Raw genomic sequence first — 19,195 nt, 5'->3', positions numbered from 1 at the left:
TCAGGCTTTCTTGCGTGTGTGAATTATGATTACGAAACATTTGCCTGTCTGTATAATTCACATTCATTGCAATCATTACGTAGTCCCATAAATTAGCAATATAAACAAACATATGGGGACCTCCAGTAAACAAATAAAAATCAATATAAGAGACAACATTTTGTAGCAACTATAATAACAGCATGGGTTACAGCTTGGGGAAACTTCTTAACAAATCATTTAGTCAGCACACACGGGGTGGGGAAGCTGGAACATCCTTGTTTATTTAAACCACCTTTAAAACTACATCAGAAGGTTTGGGGAAAGCTGGACAGGGCTTTCTTGGGCACAATATGAAATGAAGAACTGCACACGTGGATGGGAGGGGGGCGTTTGCATGCACTTTGGGGTCCTGGACCTTTTGAACTCCAAATGCCAAGATTCTGAAGAAAACAGGAAATTATAAAAATGTCTCTCTCCCTCGAGCCACTCTCCTTTCTATTAATGGCAGAAAGAGCTTGCTGATTGCTGCTAGTGGGAAGAAACACACAATGGGTCTATTTTTAGCAGAGATTGTCTTCGAAGGAGCAGGAAATAGTAACAATTGCTTGGCTGCAGCCTTGGTTCCAAGGATTCGGAGCAAGAATATTGGGAGCCTGAGGGGCCTCTAGGTGACCTGACTTGGACTAGTTGAGTGCAGACCAGAGAGAAGCAGACATACAGTGGAGGCTTAGGGTGTATACCCTCTGCCTGCACTGTCTCTGCATTCTTTCCCTCCTGTCCCAGAGCCTGGGCAAAGGGCCCCTCAACATCTGCACACCTCCACAGGCTCTGGACTTGATGTCTCTGCATTGCTTTTGTTTTTCCCTTAGCAGGACTTGGCCCGAAGTTATCAGTTAGTGTAGTGTGCATGTTTTTTTTTTTTTTAAAGTTAGATTTTATCTCTTTAGAAACGGTTTGAAACTAACGGGGTAGAGGGAGTTTGACAGAGAGGAGAACAAATCGCTGACAAAGAACCTTTTACGTTTCATCAGCGTTGTTAGGACGACAAGCAGGAATGTCTCAGATAATAACTCCCACTTCAAAGATTTCTCAGCTCAATAGAAAGCAGACCATCCTTTTTATTCAACGACAAGGACTGGCACTAAAGAAGACTCCACTGTTTGATTTTTTTTCCACCGTGTTTATTTTTCCCCTATTCACTGGGGTACTTGGATAAAATAAACAACAAGACAATTAAGGGAACATGGACTTCTAACTTTCCTGCCATCTTCCCTATCCCCTTGGCCTTGGGCTCCTGAGTCTGTGCCCAGGGCCGGAGAAGGCTTGAGGGGTACCATCCACCCCACCCTGCGGAGAAACAAGTTTGGGGGTCTGTGAGAAACTTCCGGGATAGAGGGGCAGGATGGGGGGCCGGAGTGAAAATGTCCCAAAGGCACAGTCTGAACTCCCGAGACTCATCCAGGGTGGCCCCTTTCCTTCCCCCAAGTCCCGTGGAAATTCAGGCCTCCAACATGCTCAAGATGCCGAGAGGTACTTGGCACAAAACCGAGCTGGGGATGCTCATTTGTTAAGCTTCTGAGCTCGTCCAGAAGTTATTTACTTCTGACCCTGGAGCCTCTTTGGGGAGCAGTCAAGATGCACGAGTCTGTCTCCTCCCTTTCCTGAAAGCTCCCCTGCTGCCAAAGCGCCCCTCCCCCGCCCCCATCGGAGTGCCAGGTGAACCCCTAAACGCTGGCGAGGCAGGTCCTAAGGAGGAAGTATATACTGGAGAGCACAGTGACAGTATTAAATGGCGTGAAAGCAAAGGTCAGCGCAAATGTATCTTAATAGAGTGTCTGCAGTGAAGTGTGCCGCCTTTGAAGCGGCCGCTCCCCGCTCGCATTTCCATGGCGAGCCTAACGCGGCGTGCTGATGCACCGTCAAACTCACACTTTCAACCCCAAAACCCGACTCTTTGAACAACCCGAGCTTGATTAGACCTTTCTCCTTTTCTTTCCCCTCTTACAAACCATTTCCTCGCCTTTAGAAACTCGCCATCAAACCCAAATGCGCCCTCTGATCACCGCAGAAAGCAGAAACAAAGGGAGCTGAGCGGCGATTCAAGCGGCCCTTTTCTTCCCTCACATTATTATCCATTTTTATTATGATCGGGAACAAGTGCCCATTCGCGTGGGTTTTGTTTACCGGAAATTAAATGAAAATGATTTAGTCCGCGTCAAACAAAAATATATACTTGTATACACAAGAAAAAAGGCCTGTTAGACGTAAATATTATGTCCTTAATGAAAAGCCTGGACGGGCTCCAGGCTCGGCCTTTCAGGATTTCAGTGCGACTTGCCCATTGCCATAGAAATCCTAACTTACCATGAAGATGCACCGTGGCGAAGAAACATTGCTTTGTGCGCGGGCCCTTTGATGTCGCAGGCGCAAGATGCGGGCGCTCAGCTGCGCAGGGCGAGATTACCTTGCGAGCAACGCGGTGGACATCTGTAACAAGCAAATGAAAAATTAAAGGCGATTAGTGGCCGACTACGCATTTTTATTTTATTTCATTATTTTGGATGGGGGTGGGAGGCAAAACGGGGCCTAGAAATAGAAGAGAAAGAAAGGAGTCCTCTTTGGAGAGGGGGAAATTTTTTAACATCTTCAGAAGAAGCAAGTTCCCCAGATGCCCTCTGCACCTTGGCGGTGGGGCGGGTGTTTCCCGATGGGAAAGAGTTGTTTGCTGCCGACCGCGGGCCCTTGGCTAGGAGACCTCTGGGCCCCATTGTAGTGGCGGCGGGGCGGGAAGGGGATTGCAGACACCCTTCCACAAGGACGGATTCACTAAGGATGTATTTGGATGATTCTGTTTTTTATTAGGAGTAATGAAAACAGTCCCTCTCCAGTTAGGACGTTATTTATCTGATGCAAGTGTGCGGCCACGGGGCAGGAGTGAGAATCTTCGAATGGTGTCTGAAGAGGAAAGAACAGAAGAAAATACAGCAGAGTAGCAGAATCAGGGCTTGTTTGCTGGGTTCAGCTTTTTAAATTGAGCTCTTTGGGGGCTCCCCCTAGGTAGGAGTACCACACCCCTACTTATCTCCAAATTCTTAGAGGAGTGGGGTGGGTCTACCAAAACTTTTTTCCCCCTCCGTTTTATTCACGCCCCCCCCCCCAAATCTTAGCAAGAATTTGGAGCATCACTATCCTCCCTGCAGAGGGTGACAGACTGGGAACCAGGCCCTGATTTTTTTCCCCCCTTGGCAACAATTGCACAGACTTTTTCTCTTCCCTGCCCCCAACATCTGGTTCCTTTTCAGGGGATTTGGTACCCAGCATATCAAATACACATTCAGCCTAGACCCATTGGGTGTTTGCCTTTAAAACATTTATTATTGCAGTTCATCTCTTGTTCCCCTCCCCCCACCCGCCTTTTTAAAACCAGGACCAACATTGTGCAATTTTCGACAAAGACCATCACAGAATTGACGTGATTCATCCAGACACTGTAGCCTAAGCTGGATCCCTTTGCTGTGGAGGCCTGGCCTCAGTGACATCATTGGCCCATTCTGCACCCCCAATGCCAAGCACCCAAAAGATTCCACAGGCATCTCCTCAACAATTGGGGGGTGTGAGGAGAGGGTGATTGGCCTGAGGAGGCCTCAGAGCATTGAATCCTAAAGCCCCTTTACCGCTCTTTTGTCTGTAATTCTTGTTGTTTGGACTCCCCTCTTACCCCCAGTATATAATGCATACAGAGCAGACAGACAGGCAGACAGATGTCTCTGTGTGCTTGGGCCAGTCTCTGGGGGAGGGGCATAAAATCCCTAGGGAAGATGCTGAACCTCCCCCCCTCTTCCCTATCATGTCCTTTATAGAAGCTGTTGGAAAATTTTGCATCTGGCATTTAAATAGCTGGGGGAGGGGAAGTGTAGGTTGGCAAAGGAGGAAGGAAAGAGGACGGAAGACAACGGCTCAGGAATTCCGTCTGCCACCTTCCCGCCACAGGAACTTCCGAGGAGGCTCCGACTGGGAGCTGGGAACGGAGTAGGGGTGGCTATCGGGGAGGCCCAGGCCTCGAGGAAAACATTTCCCATTCTGTGAACCACACAAGGACTTTGTGGTGTCACTTTTGCCCACTGCAATGGCCAAGATTGCACAGAAACTCCCCTAATATGTTTTCTTGTTTACCTTCTGCCTGTCTCTTTCTCTATTTTCTTTACCCCAACCCTGGTTTCAAGCTACCCAGTCATGAGGGCGTCTGGGGTGGGCGGGGGGGAGGTGGATGTGACTGTAGAATCCATATGGGTACCATATTGATATTTTAAGACACGGACATTATATCAGCATATTCATTGAGCTCTAACAACTATTAGTGGTGACCTTCCTCCCTTCCTGCTTTCTCTGCTTCCTTCCTCACTCTCTCTTCAAGCCTCAATAACCCGGCCTAGACCTGGCAGTCAGGGTACGCGGAAGCAGCAACCACAGCAGCAACCCTGGTAGTGAAGGCGGCGGCGGCAGCGGGGCCAGGTGGCCGCGCGGGGCTTGGGGGCGCTGCGGGGGCAGCGGGGGCGGGGCCCGGGCCCTGACACACGTACCATTCGCTCAGGTCAGCGCTACGCGCCGCCACCGCCGCCGAGGAGGCCACCGGGGGCTCGCGGCCGAAGTCCGACGAGGGCGACACGAGGGCAGACGGTGTGGCCGAGTCGTAGCCAGAGCTGGGCGGCGGCGGCGAGCGCCCGTGCACCTTCATGTGCTTACGCAGCGAGCTGGGGTGCGTGTAGCACTTGTCGCAGCCGCGCACTTTGCACGTGTAGGGCTTGTCACTCGTGTGCACGTGCGAGTGCTTCTTGCGGTCGCTGCTGTTGGCGAAGCGCCGCTCGCAGCCCTCGAACTCGCACCTGAAGGGCTTCTCCCCTGGTGGAGGCAACGCAGAGACATTAGTGCGCGTGGGCTGTGGCCCCGGCTCGGCCTCACTACCCTACCCCAATTTCTCTGCCATTTGGGGGAAGAGAGCCACCAAAAAATTCAGAAACCTCTTTCCCCAGCGCCGCAAGCCCGGCACCCCCTTTTCCCCGCTCAGAGCGCGCCCCCTGAGCTCCCTCCTGCACGCCTCCCCCCCTCCCCTTCTCCCGCCGGGACCCGGGGGGAGGGGACGGAGCAGGAGCAACAATGACTCCATCTTAGTCGAGTTTCCTTCCTGGAAAATCCTGATCCACTCCGGTTGTTTTCCTCCAGATTTTCTCCACCTGGAGCCAGAAGCACCTTTGCCCGGAGAATAGAGTTGACTGAGGAGCTCGCATCTGCTCAAAACTGCTGTTCCAGCCAAATGTCTTTGCTCCCCACTCCCCGCCCAGCGGTCCACCCCAAACACATCCCGGCCCAAATTGTTTCTTAAAGTAGGTTTTGTGCAAACGCCAAAGCGATGGAATAATTTAAGGGTGCGCAGCCGATGCACACGGCGTGTGCATGATGTGCGTTCGTGCTGCAGGGAAAGGTACTCCGAGCAATTCACTTCAGACGCGATTTTTACGGGGAATGGAGCCCCCTCCCCCTTCCCCTCTACCCCCTGAGGGCAAACATTTAGTAGCATTCTTCAAATCTTGCCTAAACCGTCCGGGATCCCTCCAGATACTCGCGCCGGCAATAATATTTTATTACGCTGCTCCAGCGGCTTCCCGGAGACTCCGCCGCGGAGAGCCGGCTCTCCCAGTCCGAACTGACTGTGAGAGGTCGAGCGGCCTCCCTAGACCACCCGTGGCCCACGGTCCGGCCTCCACAGCCTGAGCCGAGAAAACGGCAAGGCAGGTTCTGCCCGGGCCAAGCGGGATCCGGGGCCATTCCCGCGATCGCACCCGTGGTCGCGGTGGCTTCAGGATGAGCGCAGCTGCTGCGATCAGGCGAGGCCTGGCTCCGCAGACCGGAGGGCAAGCGGGCAGCCGGGGTAGGCCCGGGAGGGGCTCTGATCAGTGGTGTGATGCCCTGTAGAGCCGCGGGAAGGCGCGAGCGCGCGCTAGGGTGGAAATACTGGCCGAGGACAGAGTCCCAAACCGGGAGCTCACCTCCGGCTGGATTTGCTAGCGTGTGGGGGAGGAAAGGACCCCAAGAACCCGGAAGCCCAGGTTCCTCTGGAGCTGCAGTTGCTGAAGGAAGGAGAGAAAGAAATGTCCGGGCGCTGCAACAAATGGATGCTGCTGGGGCGCCCTGGGTTGAGGGAGAGACTCCCAAGCGTCTGGCTAAGGAGGGAGAGATGCCCGGCTGGTGGAATGTTGCCTTTGTGGTTGCTTCTCCCGCCGCTTCCAGGAAAGATGGGTGTTTTGGGGCAGGTTTGAATAAACAAAGCCCCTACTCCCGAGTCCTGTTGAGGCTTAGGCAGAGCCGGAGGTTTGCGCACAACCCTCGCCTCCGCACGGCAGCGGGTTGGAAGCCCAGGGCTCCTGCACTGCGCGGCCGCTGCGTCCTCCCGCCGCAGAAGTATTGTTAGTACAGTGGAACACTGGACAGTGCTGGCATCTGCCGTTTCTCGACACACCGGTACAGTTTTATTTAGAAAAATAGATGCAGATTAAACCCTATGTCCCTACGTGCCTCTCGTTTTCTCCCCTCTGATCCCTGTTAGCATTTGCAAAACTAAAACTTTTCTTCCTCCCTTCCTTCTGTCTTTTCTTTCTAAAATCACTTACAAGAACCATGTAACTCAGGACCTGCAAAAGAAAGCAAGACCTGCTAAGACAACACAGGAGAAACAGAATTTGAGGTTGATTGCCACCCCCCAAGTATTACCCCCCCCCCACACACACACACACTTATCCCATCTTGGGACCGCCTTGTTGGACATTCATGTAAAACAGAAACAATGATTTCGTCCCAGGCGAGGTACCGAGGCGAAAAAAGCAGGGCACTGAAGGTGATATGGGCAGCCTGGAAGTTCTAAGGCCCCTGGGAGGCCAGATGAGGCCGCGCCCCCGCGCCCTCCCGGCCTCTCCCCAGCAGCAGGAGGAGCCCCGGACTCCTCGCCTAACTCTGCACACCCCCCCACCGCCCCACCCAACACGCAGCTTCCCGCCCTCTCCCTCCCACCAGATCTGGGCGCTGAGCCCTATGTGGGTGGGTGGATGGATGTGGAGAAGCAGGGTTGGGCCGGGACCCCGCAGCCCGCCCTGAGTAGCCTGGGCCTGAGGCTGAGTCCTGAAAGGCCCGGAGTCTCCTCCGAGAGCCTCAGCAGCCGCGAGAGGCCTCAGCAGCCGCGAGAGGCCTCTGCCCCGGCCCGGGGCCAGGCCCGCGCGGCCAAGTCGGCCGTGGCGGGGCGGTTCGACTCGCGCCATTTTCTCGCACTTGTGGCTGGGCCGGGCTGTGCGAGCATTCCGCCCCGGCGCCGTCTCCTCTCCTCTGCCTCGGAGCCCAGCCCTGGGAGAGCGGGGCGAGCCCCCAACACAGGGGTCCCGGGCAGGGCGGCGGGCCCGCGTCTCCCTCGCGGCGGCACCATTGTTCCGGGATTTCTGTGACCGCCGCAAAGCGAAAGCTTTCGGAGCGGGATCGGAGCCGCTGCCTCCGAAGCCACGCCCGGGATTCAGATCCCGGAAAATCTCAACTCCTGAGAAAGCAGCCTATTCGCCGCTTCCGCGACTCGAGGAAATGAAACGCCATTAATATTTGAAAAGGCAATTATTTTCTTGTTGAATCGAGAACCGTCTTCATGAATAATTTGTAGTGAGGTCTATTGCCATTTGAGACACATTTTGTTGTTGTTGTTGTTTTCTCCTCTTTTCATTACTTAGGAGGAGCGTTTGAGGGAAACGCCGGAGCAGGAGAGGCTCTGTAGAATTTTTTTTTTTTTTTTTTTTTAGCTCCGGTGATAATGAATCAGGACTGCCAGTGGAAAGGGAAAGGATGCACTTAGAATTCTGTTCTGAATAGACGCAAACCTGAGCCAGCTCGGGCGCACTGAACTTGATTCTCTGCTGTAGGTCGATTGCACTGAGAATTTAACCATTTTCTGCTTCACGGACTTCAAACAGTAGGCCGGCAAAGAGCAGTAAAAGTTTGTTTAAAAATCCCCCTGTCATTAAAAATGAGTTCCTACTCTGGCTCAGGACTTCGTGTCTACCTTCGTGGTGCGGGCCGCCAGCTCAATGAATAGGGAGCCTGAGGGCGGCGATCTGGGTCTCACTTCTTTCCTTCTTCCCCTGGATAAAAATCGGAGGGAGGGAGGAGTGGGGGGACAAATGCTTGCGAGAGGTTGTGGGGGGGGGAATCCTGGAAACAGCTCAGAAGAAGCTATACATTTCCGAAATAAAGTAGGAGACTTAAAAGTGGACTTTAATCTGGCCTCCGAGTGTGCCAATGTCCTGGCCAGGGACCTTTCCCCAAGACTGAAGGGTTTGGGGGGAGAAGGTGGGACTTCGCAAGCTTCTTTCCCGGGTAGTGCCAACCTGGGTGAGTTCTTTGACTCTAATAATTGCTGATGTTTTCACCAAGAATAGGGGTGCGTAAGGCAGAGTGCCAGGGAGTAGAAGTGGGGCACCAAGCTGGAACTTATTTCATCCTCTCTGTCTCCCCCATCGGTCCCCTTCTCCCGCACCCAAAATGGAGGAGGGGAGATGTTGACTTCTTAAACTTTGAGGAAGCGAGGGCAAGAAAACCCTAGCTAAGAAGAATACAAACATCCGGCTGCTAAACTAATTAATGTAACTTCACAGGCTGTTCTGGGAAGTGTGAAAACTTTTTCCTTGCAATTGCATTAATTAGAGATGCTTCTGGCCAGAGGAGTTCAACTTTGCAGGCTTTTGAGAGGGCTCCTTTTCTTTCTGTTAACTAGAACTAACAGATGTGGTTGACACATGTCCCCATTTCACTTAACAGCTCAGTAAATGACATTTAAGGTGAATGAGTCTCCTTGGGTCTCTGCTAAAGCAAAAGGGAGGGTTTGTAAAACGTCCCGAGTGTGGGTCACCAAGGCTCCAAAACAGGGGCAAAATTAGCCCACGAGACCCTCAAATCCTGAAGAAGTCACTAAGGGCCTGGTGCGCTCTCAGTTCAGGTGGCAGTCAGGTTGTCAGGCTGACTATTGGAAGAGTGTGCCTCACACAATTCCAAAGGGACAGGGAAAAATTAAATTGTTCCTAGGTCCTTACAACTTTGGGGAACAGTGCCCTTTAAAATGCCTTCAAATCAAACTCCGTAAGCAGGGACCACACATTTGCACACACAGAAACCCGAGCATCCCCTTCCCACCCCCCAGAGCAGAAATCTCATACTATCCTTCCCACACACAGCCTCAGGAAACTTCTGTGATTCTAATTGAAGGGCATAATTAATATTTTATGAACTTGGCTCATGGAAACACCAAAATATCCCCCCTCCCCGCCCAGGTGGAACTTGAGGAAATCCAGCTCCGAAGGCCCGGAAGAGGCCCCTTGCCTCCCCAGAGGGTCCGAACGAGACAGACAGTGGCGAATACTGACCTGTGTGAGTTCTTTTGTGTATTTTGAGATTTTCTGATCTAGCAAAGACTTTCCCACACCCCGGGAAAGGACAAGGGAAGGGCTTCTCGCCCGTGTGCACGCGGATGTGATTTACAAGTTTGTATTTGGCTTTAAAGGGCTTGCCCTCGCGCGGACACTCCTCCCAGAAGCAGATGTGGTGACTCTGCTCGGGGCCTCCGACGTGCTCCACGGTGACGTGCGTGACCAGCTCGTGCATGGTGCTGAAAGTTTTGGAGCAGAGGCGCGGGGGTGCGGGGCCGTCGGCCGCCAGCCACTTGCAGATCAGCTCCTGTTTGATGGGCTGGCGCATGTAGCGGAAGAAGGCGCCGGGACCGTGGGGTGCGGCGAGGTTCATGGTCAGGTTCATGCCCCCGTAGTTGTGCAGGGCTGCAGCAGCTGCCAGGGCGTCGCTGCGGGCCACAGGCCCCGGCGGGAAGGGTTCGGGCCGTGCGTACATGTCTCCGGGGAGCCCCAGACGCAGGAGTCCGTTCAAAGTGCAGCTAGGGGAGGCCTGGGGAGGCTGCTCGTGAAAGCCCGGTAACGCCGAGGGGCTGGAGGCGGCAGCGAGCTGGGGGCCATGGTGTCCGGAGCTGCTACCTGTTGTTGAGACAAATAGCGCGAGTGAGAACGGGTGGCGAGGGCTGAGCGTCCTACCCGGCCCCAGGGGGCAGGCCCAGCCCAGCCACACCAGGGCCTCGGCAGTCAACGCCGGCACCGAAAGCCAGACTGCGGCGGCAGCGATCCGGGCGGACAGGGCGAGGCCAAGCGCCTCCACCGCGGTCCGGCTGGGCGGCTGTTCGGTAGAGCCCTCTGTCGCTTCATGAGCAGGAGAGGGATGGTGGCGGCGGGGTGGGTGGACGGGGCAGTGGGGTGCGCAATGCCGAGGCTGTGGGTTGCTGGGTGCCCCTGGGCTCTGCTCCAAAGGGGTCCGCCTGGCGATCCGCGCGCGCTTTGGCGGCCAACTCCCGCGGTCCCTCGGGGCCGCGGCGCCCTGCGGGGGAGTGGAGGTGGGGGAAGGGGTGATGGTGTAGGGGGTGGTGGTGCCCAAGAGCCCCGGCCATATATACGAATTTCAGCGCCCAGCTCGGCTGGGAGAGGGAGGCCTGCTGCATCCCGGCCGGGACTCCCCGGAGCTCCTTAGGTCGGGGCGCTCACGCCACCGTCACCTGACAGCGGGGAGGGGAAAGAACAGCCATAGACAACTTCTGCAAAGTCCCCCCCGCCTCAAGTTTTGGGTTGTGACTTTTTTTTCTCCCCCTTTCACAGTCTTTAATGCCTACTTGAAATCCTGTACACTACAGAGGCAGCAGCGGGGCGCGTGAGGAACTGAATAGAGATTCGGGGCCGTGGCCCGGGCCCGCCGAGAGGAACAATCGCCTAGGTCGCCCATTGGCCCGCGTCCCGGTCCGACGTCAGCGATGACAGGTCCCTCAGCACGGGGACACACACACACACACACACACACACGCACACGCACACGCACGCACGCGCACACACACACAGTCACAACTGCTCCCGCTCCCCTCCCCACCCCCCAGCTCGCGCTTCTACTGCTCATGCGCTCTGACCCGGGCGCGGATTCTTTTCTCTACTCATGAGCCCCCTCCCCCTTCTCTCCCCGAAAGCTGGGCAGATCTGCTCTGCCTCGCCGCTCTCGGAAGTCAGCGGGGCTGGGTTATGCCTCCGTTCCCCACGGCTTTGGGGAGGGGGCGCTGCGCTGCACGCAATGTCCTCGCGGGCAGACCGGACCCCACAGCCCTGCCGGGGCCGATGGGCAGCCCCCGGAGCGCGGGGACTGCGGCCTGCTTCGGCAGCTTGTCCCGGGAGTCTGGAGGCGGCGAGGGCCAGGATCCAGGGAGGAAAGGCGGCTGCAGACTAGGAGGCCTGGAGCGGGGGAGACCCTAGGCTAACAGCCCTTGCGCCTCATTTTGTTTTCTCGCTCTTCCAGATTTTCTCGCGTCGCTCAGCTCTCTCGCTCTCGTTCTTCCTCTAGCTCTGGCTCTCAGTTCCACGAACCCCCTGACCACACTTCGCCTTCCTGCTTGCATCCTTTCTTCTCCCCTCCCCCTCTGTCTTCTCCCCACTCCATTCTTCCCACTTAGCCTCGCCGGCCCCTCCTCCCGGGTGCCTGGAGCGCCCGGAGACCGGCGGACCCAAGAATCTGGCCCTGAGCCGAGCCCCAGGACTGGGCCCGAGACGGTGATGACCTGGGAGAGGCTGGCTTCGAACCCACACCGCCCTCCCGAGAGGGCCTAAGAATCCTTCTCGCCGCAAATCACACCGACCCGCGGGCGACGGGCCAAAGAAATGAAGGCGAGGGGAGCGCCGCGAGGAGGAGCGGGGCCTCACGCCGGGTCTCTCTCCCACCGTCAAATTGCAGTGCGGAGCTCTGTACCCTGACGCCGGGCGGAGCCTTTGGGAAAGGGAACTTGGGAATCGTTTGCACTTTGAGCTCCCTCTGGCCACTTGTTGCCCGCGGCCGGAGTCTCTGGCTCTACTCGCTTGCCTAGAGCCGAGGCCACGTGCCCCGGCCCAGGCTGTGCGAGCGACCCCGGGCCCCGGCCTCCTCTTGCGGGATGCCCTCCCGGGCTGCGGGTTCCGCTGTCTTGGGGTGGGGATAGGCCAAAAGAAACCTTCAGTTCTGGACCAGCCGAGTGTGTCATAAACAGGGGGGAGTGTCCTTTGTTTGTGCCGACCGGCTAGGGCCGGCTGCATCGCCGGGCGATTTAAAGTGCTGCTGGCCGTCAAGCCTGCTTTGCACTCAGTAGCCGAAAATGGCAACCTGAGTTCTCTCGGGGCTCCCCGGCAGCCATAGAAAGCGCCCTCAAAGCCGTGAAAGACTTGGGTTTTTAAGAGAAGTTTGACGGATTGAGTAAAAGACCCCGCTCCCCTAGCAGAGGTGAGAAGTTTGGACGGATACGAGGAACTCGGATGAAGTTGATTGAGCTGCCCCAGCCATCTCCAGCACCAAGAACTGTTCTTAAACATTTCCTGGTCAGTAAATAAGGGCTGCTTTTAAATTTTTTTAAAAAAATTAACTTATTTATAATGGTTGGCAGATTCGTTGAGCCTTTCTTCATTTAATGCATTGTTCCTGGCTCAGGGCCGCAATTTAGCGAGGGATTAACTTCCACAACAATTTTCCTCGGCTTTGACAAGTCCAGGTCTTTTTGCTCCTCCGGCCGGAAGAGCTTAAGCAAGCTACCAATAGATGCTGAGTTAACATAAAAAAAAAAAAAAAAAAAAAAAAGTTGAAGGAGAGCATTTGACAGCTGAAGCCCTTCTCCGCTCTGGAAACCAAGGGCCTCCACACAGCAGTGTTGAGACTAGACTTGGAGGATTTGTTTCTTGGCTTTCACCCTCTCCCACACTCTCGCTTTCTGAGATTTATCCCCTTTGCCCACAGGTGCCTTCTCCCTGTTTTCCTGCCCTGTTTTCCCTTCCTCAAAGTGCTGGCTTCAAGGCTTCTCACCACGCAGGTGTCTTTTGAATGATACAGTTGTCTAGGCAAACCCATGAAGGGTTCTGCAAACAACAAAAACCAAAACAAAAACCCAAACCAGTATATTCCTCTTTGGGACTCCTTGCCCAGCACTTTCTCCTAACCATCCATCAACACAGAACTTAGTCAGCTCCTCGTGCAGCATTGAGGCCTAAGTGCGGGGGCACTGATGCAGTAGTCCAACAGTGAAAATATTTTCTTTCCCATCCGAAAGCTGGCAATCTACAACCTACTGTTCAGGATGTTTGTCAAACTAACCATCTGAGTTGGCTTCCATTAAAACTCCGATCTGCACAAAAACGAACCACTTAATACATACACCGTGACCACACCTGCATCAAAAGCTTTGAATAACAGTACAGAACAGGAGTATTCAAGTTGTTTTAGGTTGTGGACCCTTTGGGAGACCTGGTGAATCTAGTGAACTTTAATAATCCTGTGCCTTTTGCCCACACTCATAATAGAAGAAGCTATAACATTCCATTAGAAAGTGGCGAAAATAAAGATGCATTTTTATCCCATCCAAATTTGTGGGACACCCCCCAGCTCCGAATTCTAAGCACTGACTCCACAGACTCCAGGGATAAGAAGCAGAGGTTATATACAATAGGCTGTTACTGCACTACACAGTCTCTCTTGATAGGTTTACCCTTGAAAAGCTTTGAACATGTGTATGGCTTTTTGTGCCAACAGTGAAAGGGCAGATATATCTGATTCAGCCAAATTCACCGACAGTAACCTGGCCCCATGGAGCTCCTTCCCAGATGCAGACTTCTTTTGAAGCACTGAAAACATCTGGACCCATCCTAGGTAGATGTTTCTTGAATAGTCAGGGGTCAGTTGACCTAAGGTCACTAAGGTGGCCTAATCTTTGCAAGTGCCTTGGAGCCACGTGGTTCACACCTTGGTTGGCTGAACACAGCAATGGGACCAAGCATTCTCCCAGAGGGACATTTCCTCAGGGACAGAGACAGGGAGAAAAAAAGCCATTTTACTCACGAATATTTATAAACAGGGAACTTTGGGTGATTACATAAGGGTCTTCAAGGCATATCTCTGAAATAAGCACCAAAGCAGTATCCAGCTAATCACAGAAGACAGATGGGGCACCTACATCAGTGGAGCATATTTTAGCTTTCAGGGCCGTTCCTTTGAGTCTTCCAGTGCCCAGGTAGCAAGGATTCCAGGTTTCATTGACTATTCATTGGGCAGGCTAAGTAGTGGTGTCCCTCAGTGGTGCTCAGAACTTTTCTTTCAAAAGTTATCTCACCACACTTACCCCCAATACCAAATGTTTGGCTGAAGCATTCTATTCCTAACCATGCTGGGGGTTATAGCATTGTTGAGTCCACATTTCTGCTTGATTTGCAGAAAAAAAAAAAAGAGATATATTTGCAGCTCAGAGATCTTCAGCAGAGTTTCAAGAACCACTGGGGGTTTTCATAGGGGCCTATTTGGAGCAAGTTCCACCACCAGATTCCAAACATCCCTCCAGACCTCAGAATCGTGCCCTAAGCACCTTTGTTTACCCCAGATGTGACAAAGCAACATCATAAACTAAAGTGCTTTCCTAGTCCTGCTGTATAGAAATATATTTGGTGGCCCTACCATCTGTTATAGCTCCTCACATCACTGGCTTAAGTGGGGGAATGTCTCACTTCCCTTCCTTGGAAAGAAAACAATGGAGGAGATTTCAGATCAATAGCTGGGATATTTTTTCTATTTTTACGCCTGAGCCAGGATCCCAGAAGCTGAGGGCCACTGCACAAAGCCTGGCCAAGCACAAACCTTGTTGCCTGAATATTGTGCATTTAGGTCTGCAGTCACTTGTTCAATCCTTTCTTCCCTGTTTCTGGCTAGGGTACCATCCAAAACAAGGGGGCAAATCCCTTCGTAGGCTATTCACAGACAGAATTCAAGATTCCTACAGTGAGAGGTTGTCCCTAGTTTTGCAGGAGAAAAAAATAACAAGCCTCAGGAGCCTTCTGTAGGTCCATGCCCACATCGTACAGAGGAGAAGGGATCGGTGAGGATTTTGAAGATAAAGGAAGATATTCCTCCCCTCTTCTATGGATGTTTGGGATTTAATCATCATTAATGGAAGTACGTATGAAAGAAAATATGCTTGGATAAAATGCTTGGATAAAATTTAATTTCCCAGCAAACCATCATTTGACAAATGGTTAGGAAACATTGTTAAAGGATCTTCCAGAACAGCACTGAGGAATTAAAACAACGGAATTTACATAATAACCACATCTCCCTAGAGAATTTGCCATCAAATCATCCCAAAATAATAGAAGAGAGTCATTTCCTAAGTTGTCCATTTAACTTTTATTAAGAAGGTTGCATTTCCTACCAACAAGGGAATACCTTGGAGGCAACTGTCAGCTGGTGGTGTAGTTGAATGAGGGAAACTAGATGCCTGAAAGGGGAAACACCCAACCCTAAATCATATGCTTATTCTAAATGGAATATTAAATTAAATTCTTCACAATGAAGGTATTCCTGACAGAGCGGCTGTCAGTCACTCCCTGTTCAGACACCACATTGTGGGAACATCGTGGCTGCCACATTGCGGAAGTCTGGTGTCCCTGGTAAAGATGAGGCATATCATGTAAACCCCATCACCAAGATCAAAGTCTGCTCCTTTCATGGACGCCAATACATGTCAAACCTCATTCCAATCAAATCGTCCGGAAATGAATTCAAGATGAATATGTCATAGAATAATGTGACAGTGGAACTGCAGAAGGTCAGGGGTGGTTGTTTCAATGAGAGAGTCGTCAAATATTAATTCTAGAACGTCCAGATGAGTAGACATTGAGGGGGATTAGCTGGCTGCTGGTGGGACGTTGTGTCGCTGATTTGTGTGCAAAATGCATCAAACACCAAAGTGTTGTTCTAAGTTTCACTGGAATTCAAGAAACACCCCCAAACTCACAACCAACATAACCAAAAGACCAAAAAAAAAAAAAATACAAAAATAACTTCCTACTTAAAAAATAACTTCAGCAAACCAATAATCAAAAGAGGATCTTCACTTACTTGACTCTTTCAGGGCGTTTCGGTAAAGCCGCATTCGTTTCCTCATCACCAAAGAAGTCTTGTATCTCATTTTCTGACTTTGAGTCTGTTTGGGAAGAAAAGAGAGACAGTCACTAGTTAAACGATTTCCTACATGCTCGTGTGGCAAGACCGTGTGGCCTGAATGTATGAGTGAAAGAAAGTGTTGGTCTGAAGAGATTTTCAGTGTTTTCTTTGACTATTTTCAAATTTGGAAGTGAAAGAAGAGAATTCTGCTGGGAATTACCCATATTTACTGCAAAATAATATATCCTGGGTGATAAAAAATATTAAAAATCATCATTTCCCAACTAGATTTTTATCCGTAACTTATTTGTGGATCTCCCTTACAGGTAGACTTAAGCACACTTTCAGTCAGTCAGTGTTCAAACGTCTCTCACTCCAGAATTTAAACTTTTGTAACTGAGAAGCCCCCATCATTTTCTTTAAGTTCATTAATTAATTGAGTTTAGTGAGAAGGAGGGCTGGGTGTCCTCTGGGAGGTTAGCAGGTTAAAAATTGAGTTGTAAGTGTTGGAACTGATAGGAGAGGAATTTCTTTGCAGGTGTGTAGCTCCTGTTGTGCCCAAGGTGGTATGGAATCCCTAACCCTCTCATGGCTTCCACCCCCTCACCCATCTGGAAGCCATTGCAGTTGGTTATTGAAAGTGAATATAAAATTCATCCGATTGGGGTGGGGGGAGATTATTTCTATCAATTGGTCCTGGCTCTCCACATATTTTTGGTTAAGCAGCTTAGAAATAACCCACCCCCGCCCCCAAAATATTTGCATTCCTTATCAAATTCACTTTTTGGATAGAGCTACCCAGCCTTTGGTCATCTTAAAACCTTAAACTCATCTTGGGGACTTCTGCATCTGTCAGGCAAGGCTGAAAGCAGTGGAACAGCCAAACAGAGGCGATTCACCCAGCCCCAAACCTCAATTTGGCCTAGAAAGACAAACAGTCATTGAAAAGGTCTCGGGCTGGACAAACACAGCAAGCTCTCTGTCAATGAGGACGTCTGCCTGTCTTGACACTCCAGCCCACAGAACAAGCAGTTGTTTAACTTGTTGAACCACAGGCCAAATCCAAGTGGGCCTCTGCTATCTCAAAGACTTCCCAGTTCTCTATGCTCAAAGATCTCTTTCTCTCTCCCTCAACCCCCAGCCTGGGCTTGAACTAGCTTAGGTATTTTCACCTTTCACTCTCCTTTCTTTTCTGGGTCCAAGCCTGAGGGGTGGGAGTAGGGGTTTAGACTCACCTTTTCCCAGAGGGTTTTATTTATTTTCGATTCTTTCTAACCAAAAGGCATCTGTCCCCAAAGGTAATAAGCTCCTTCCCGCACAAATCAGGAGAGAAAGAAAGCCCGAGTTTGCATTCCTACAGAAGGGTAGCGTGCAGGGTGTCCTTGCTCTAAAATTTCCTCATGGCAGGATGTCTGGCACAGGAAAAGTCCTGGTTGGTTGGAACTAATAGAATTTACTTTTTTGCTTCAGAGGGAAATGGGTGTGAGTTTCCCTACAGAACTCTGTCCACACCTACAATGCTGCTCTCGAGCCCTCCCTTTAAGAGGCCTGGGTCACTTCTATCCCCAGGTCCTGACAGTCTTTTGTGCATTATAAACCCACAGGCATGCAAACAGATGTCTCAGAGGCTGGACTTCAGGCAGGCAACTGGGACCAACCTTAAGCTGCTCCTGTAGCAGCTCCACCACCGGCCTGTGCATGGAACCCGGGTAAATATCTTCTCCTTTGGTTCGTACTCTGACCCCACTTAGCAAGCCAGTCATCTCGCTGAAGGAGGGGGGAGAGAATCTAGGAGCAGCCCCTGGGCCCCTGGACCTGAGATCCTTGCCAACCCAGGGATATAAAAGCCCTGAAAACGCTCAGCTTGGTTTTCCCGGAAAGATTGCTCCTGACTTGTCTCCTTACACCAGCCCCGGGCACTGAATCGTCAGTCAGGGGCACAAGCTGAAGGCTTATTGGAATCTGCCGTCTTTCCCTTGAGACCAGAAAAGGGTGCCAGTGAGCTTCAGTAATGGATCGTGCTGGGGGAGAGCTATGAAAGTGGGCCGGTGGGTACAGGCAGAAGGCATCATTTTTCTTTTGGGGGAACGCCAAGCCTGCACATTGTGGGGTCGCCCTAACAGGCGCAGGCCTGCCCAAGGTCAGAGGTCATCTTCAGCCTGCTTCCCAAGCCAGCGACTTCAGTCCCCGAGACTTCCCCAGTGCTCCACACTGATTAACCCGCGGGAGCGCCGTCAAAGGCGTGCCCGCCTCTCGGACACAGCTTGGCCGGCGGGGCGGGTGCAGAGCAGGGGCCCTGCGGGCTGTCTGGGAGCTCCCTGGCTAAAGGCAAAATGGCTCCCGGCCTCTGCCCCGTGGCCTGCTGTCCCCAGCTGCACCCGGAACCTCCCTGGCTCTCCTTCATCGGGCCCCCAGACACCAGGAATTTGGGATTCGAGGCTCGGTCGTGCGACGGCCTTTTCTCATTCTTCTGTTCCCTAGGGGGAGAAGCTGAGGTTCCTCCAGCCGGGGGCTGAAGATTGGGAGACCTCTGTGTGCCCAGAATAGAATCTGCGTTAGTGGGTCGCTTGAAGCACCAGCCTGGACATTTAACCGTCCCTTTGAACCCCCGCCCCCACCCCCACCCCCATCAAACTGCCAGCGGCCAGACAGAGGAAGGGAACCTGGTGCCCCTTCGCAGGTCGCTCTGAGGCCAATGCGGTCGGAAAAGGGGTAGAAATATGACCTTGCGATCCAAAAGGAGTTTCCTGCAGACGGTGCAGGCCAAGTTGCAGCCCCTCCAACGCCCCTTCTCCATTTCAAAGACCTCGCTGGCTCCCAGATGTCCCCATGGACCATTCGTCAACCCCAAACTTTCCCTTTGGGGGCAGTTCTAGCTTTCTTTCACAGCCTGACTCTGTTCTCGCCCCCACTTGTCCCTAATTTCCAAGGCCTCTATGCGTCTAGGGTAGTGGCCAGGATCCCAGGTAGCTGCAGCCTTCTCCTTTGAGAGCCAGTCGTAGCCCTCGTTCGCATCCGGGAGAGAGAAAGTCAAGTCCCAAACCCACAGCCCGCCGCGCGCAGAGAGCGGATACCAGCAGTCAGCGTCCTGAGGCAGGACCAGGCTGCACGGAGGCGAGGATGCGGGCCCCGCAGCTGACCCGGCCGGCAT

The 19,195-nt window shown here is 52.5% G+C and overlaps 1 protein-coding gene across 1 annotated transcript; it reads right to left on the bottom strand.

Annotated features, from left to right (window-relative positions):
- Positions 1 to 4,411: 4,411 nt before the first annotated feature.
- On the bottom strand, positions 4,412 to 19,195 carry LOC131757612 (zinc finger protein ZIC 4-like). The gene is given in 5 exon segments (XM_059065263.2): positions 4,412 to 4,881; positions 9,429 to 10,046; positions 16,000 to 16,084; positions 18,464 to 18,902; positions 18,957 to 19,195. Coding segments are annotated over 5 exon segments (1,851 nt in total).

The sequence above is a fragment of the Kogia breviceps genome, chromosome 5 (assembly GCF_026419965.1).
Source record: "Kogia breviceps isolate mKogBre1 chromosome 5, mKogBre1 haplotype 1, whole genome shotgun sequence".
NCBI classification, from domain to species: domain Eukaryota; kingdom Metazoa; phylum Chordata; class Mammalia; order Artiodactyla; family Physeteridae; genus Kogia; species Kogia breviceps.
This window is presented reverse-complemented; position numbering and strand designations above follow the sequence as displayed.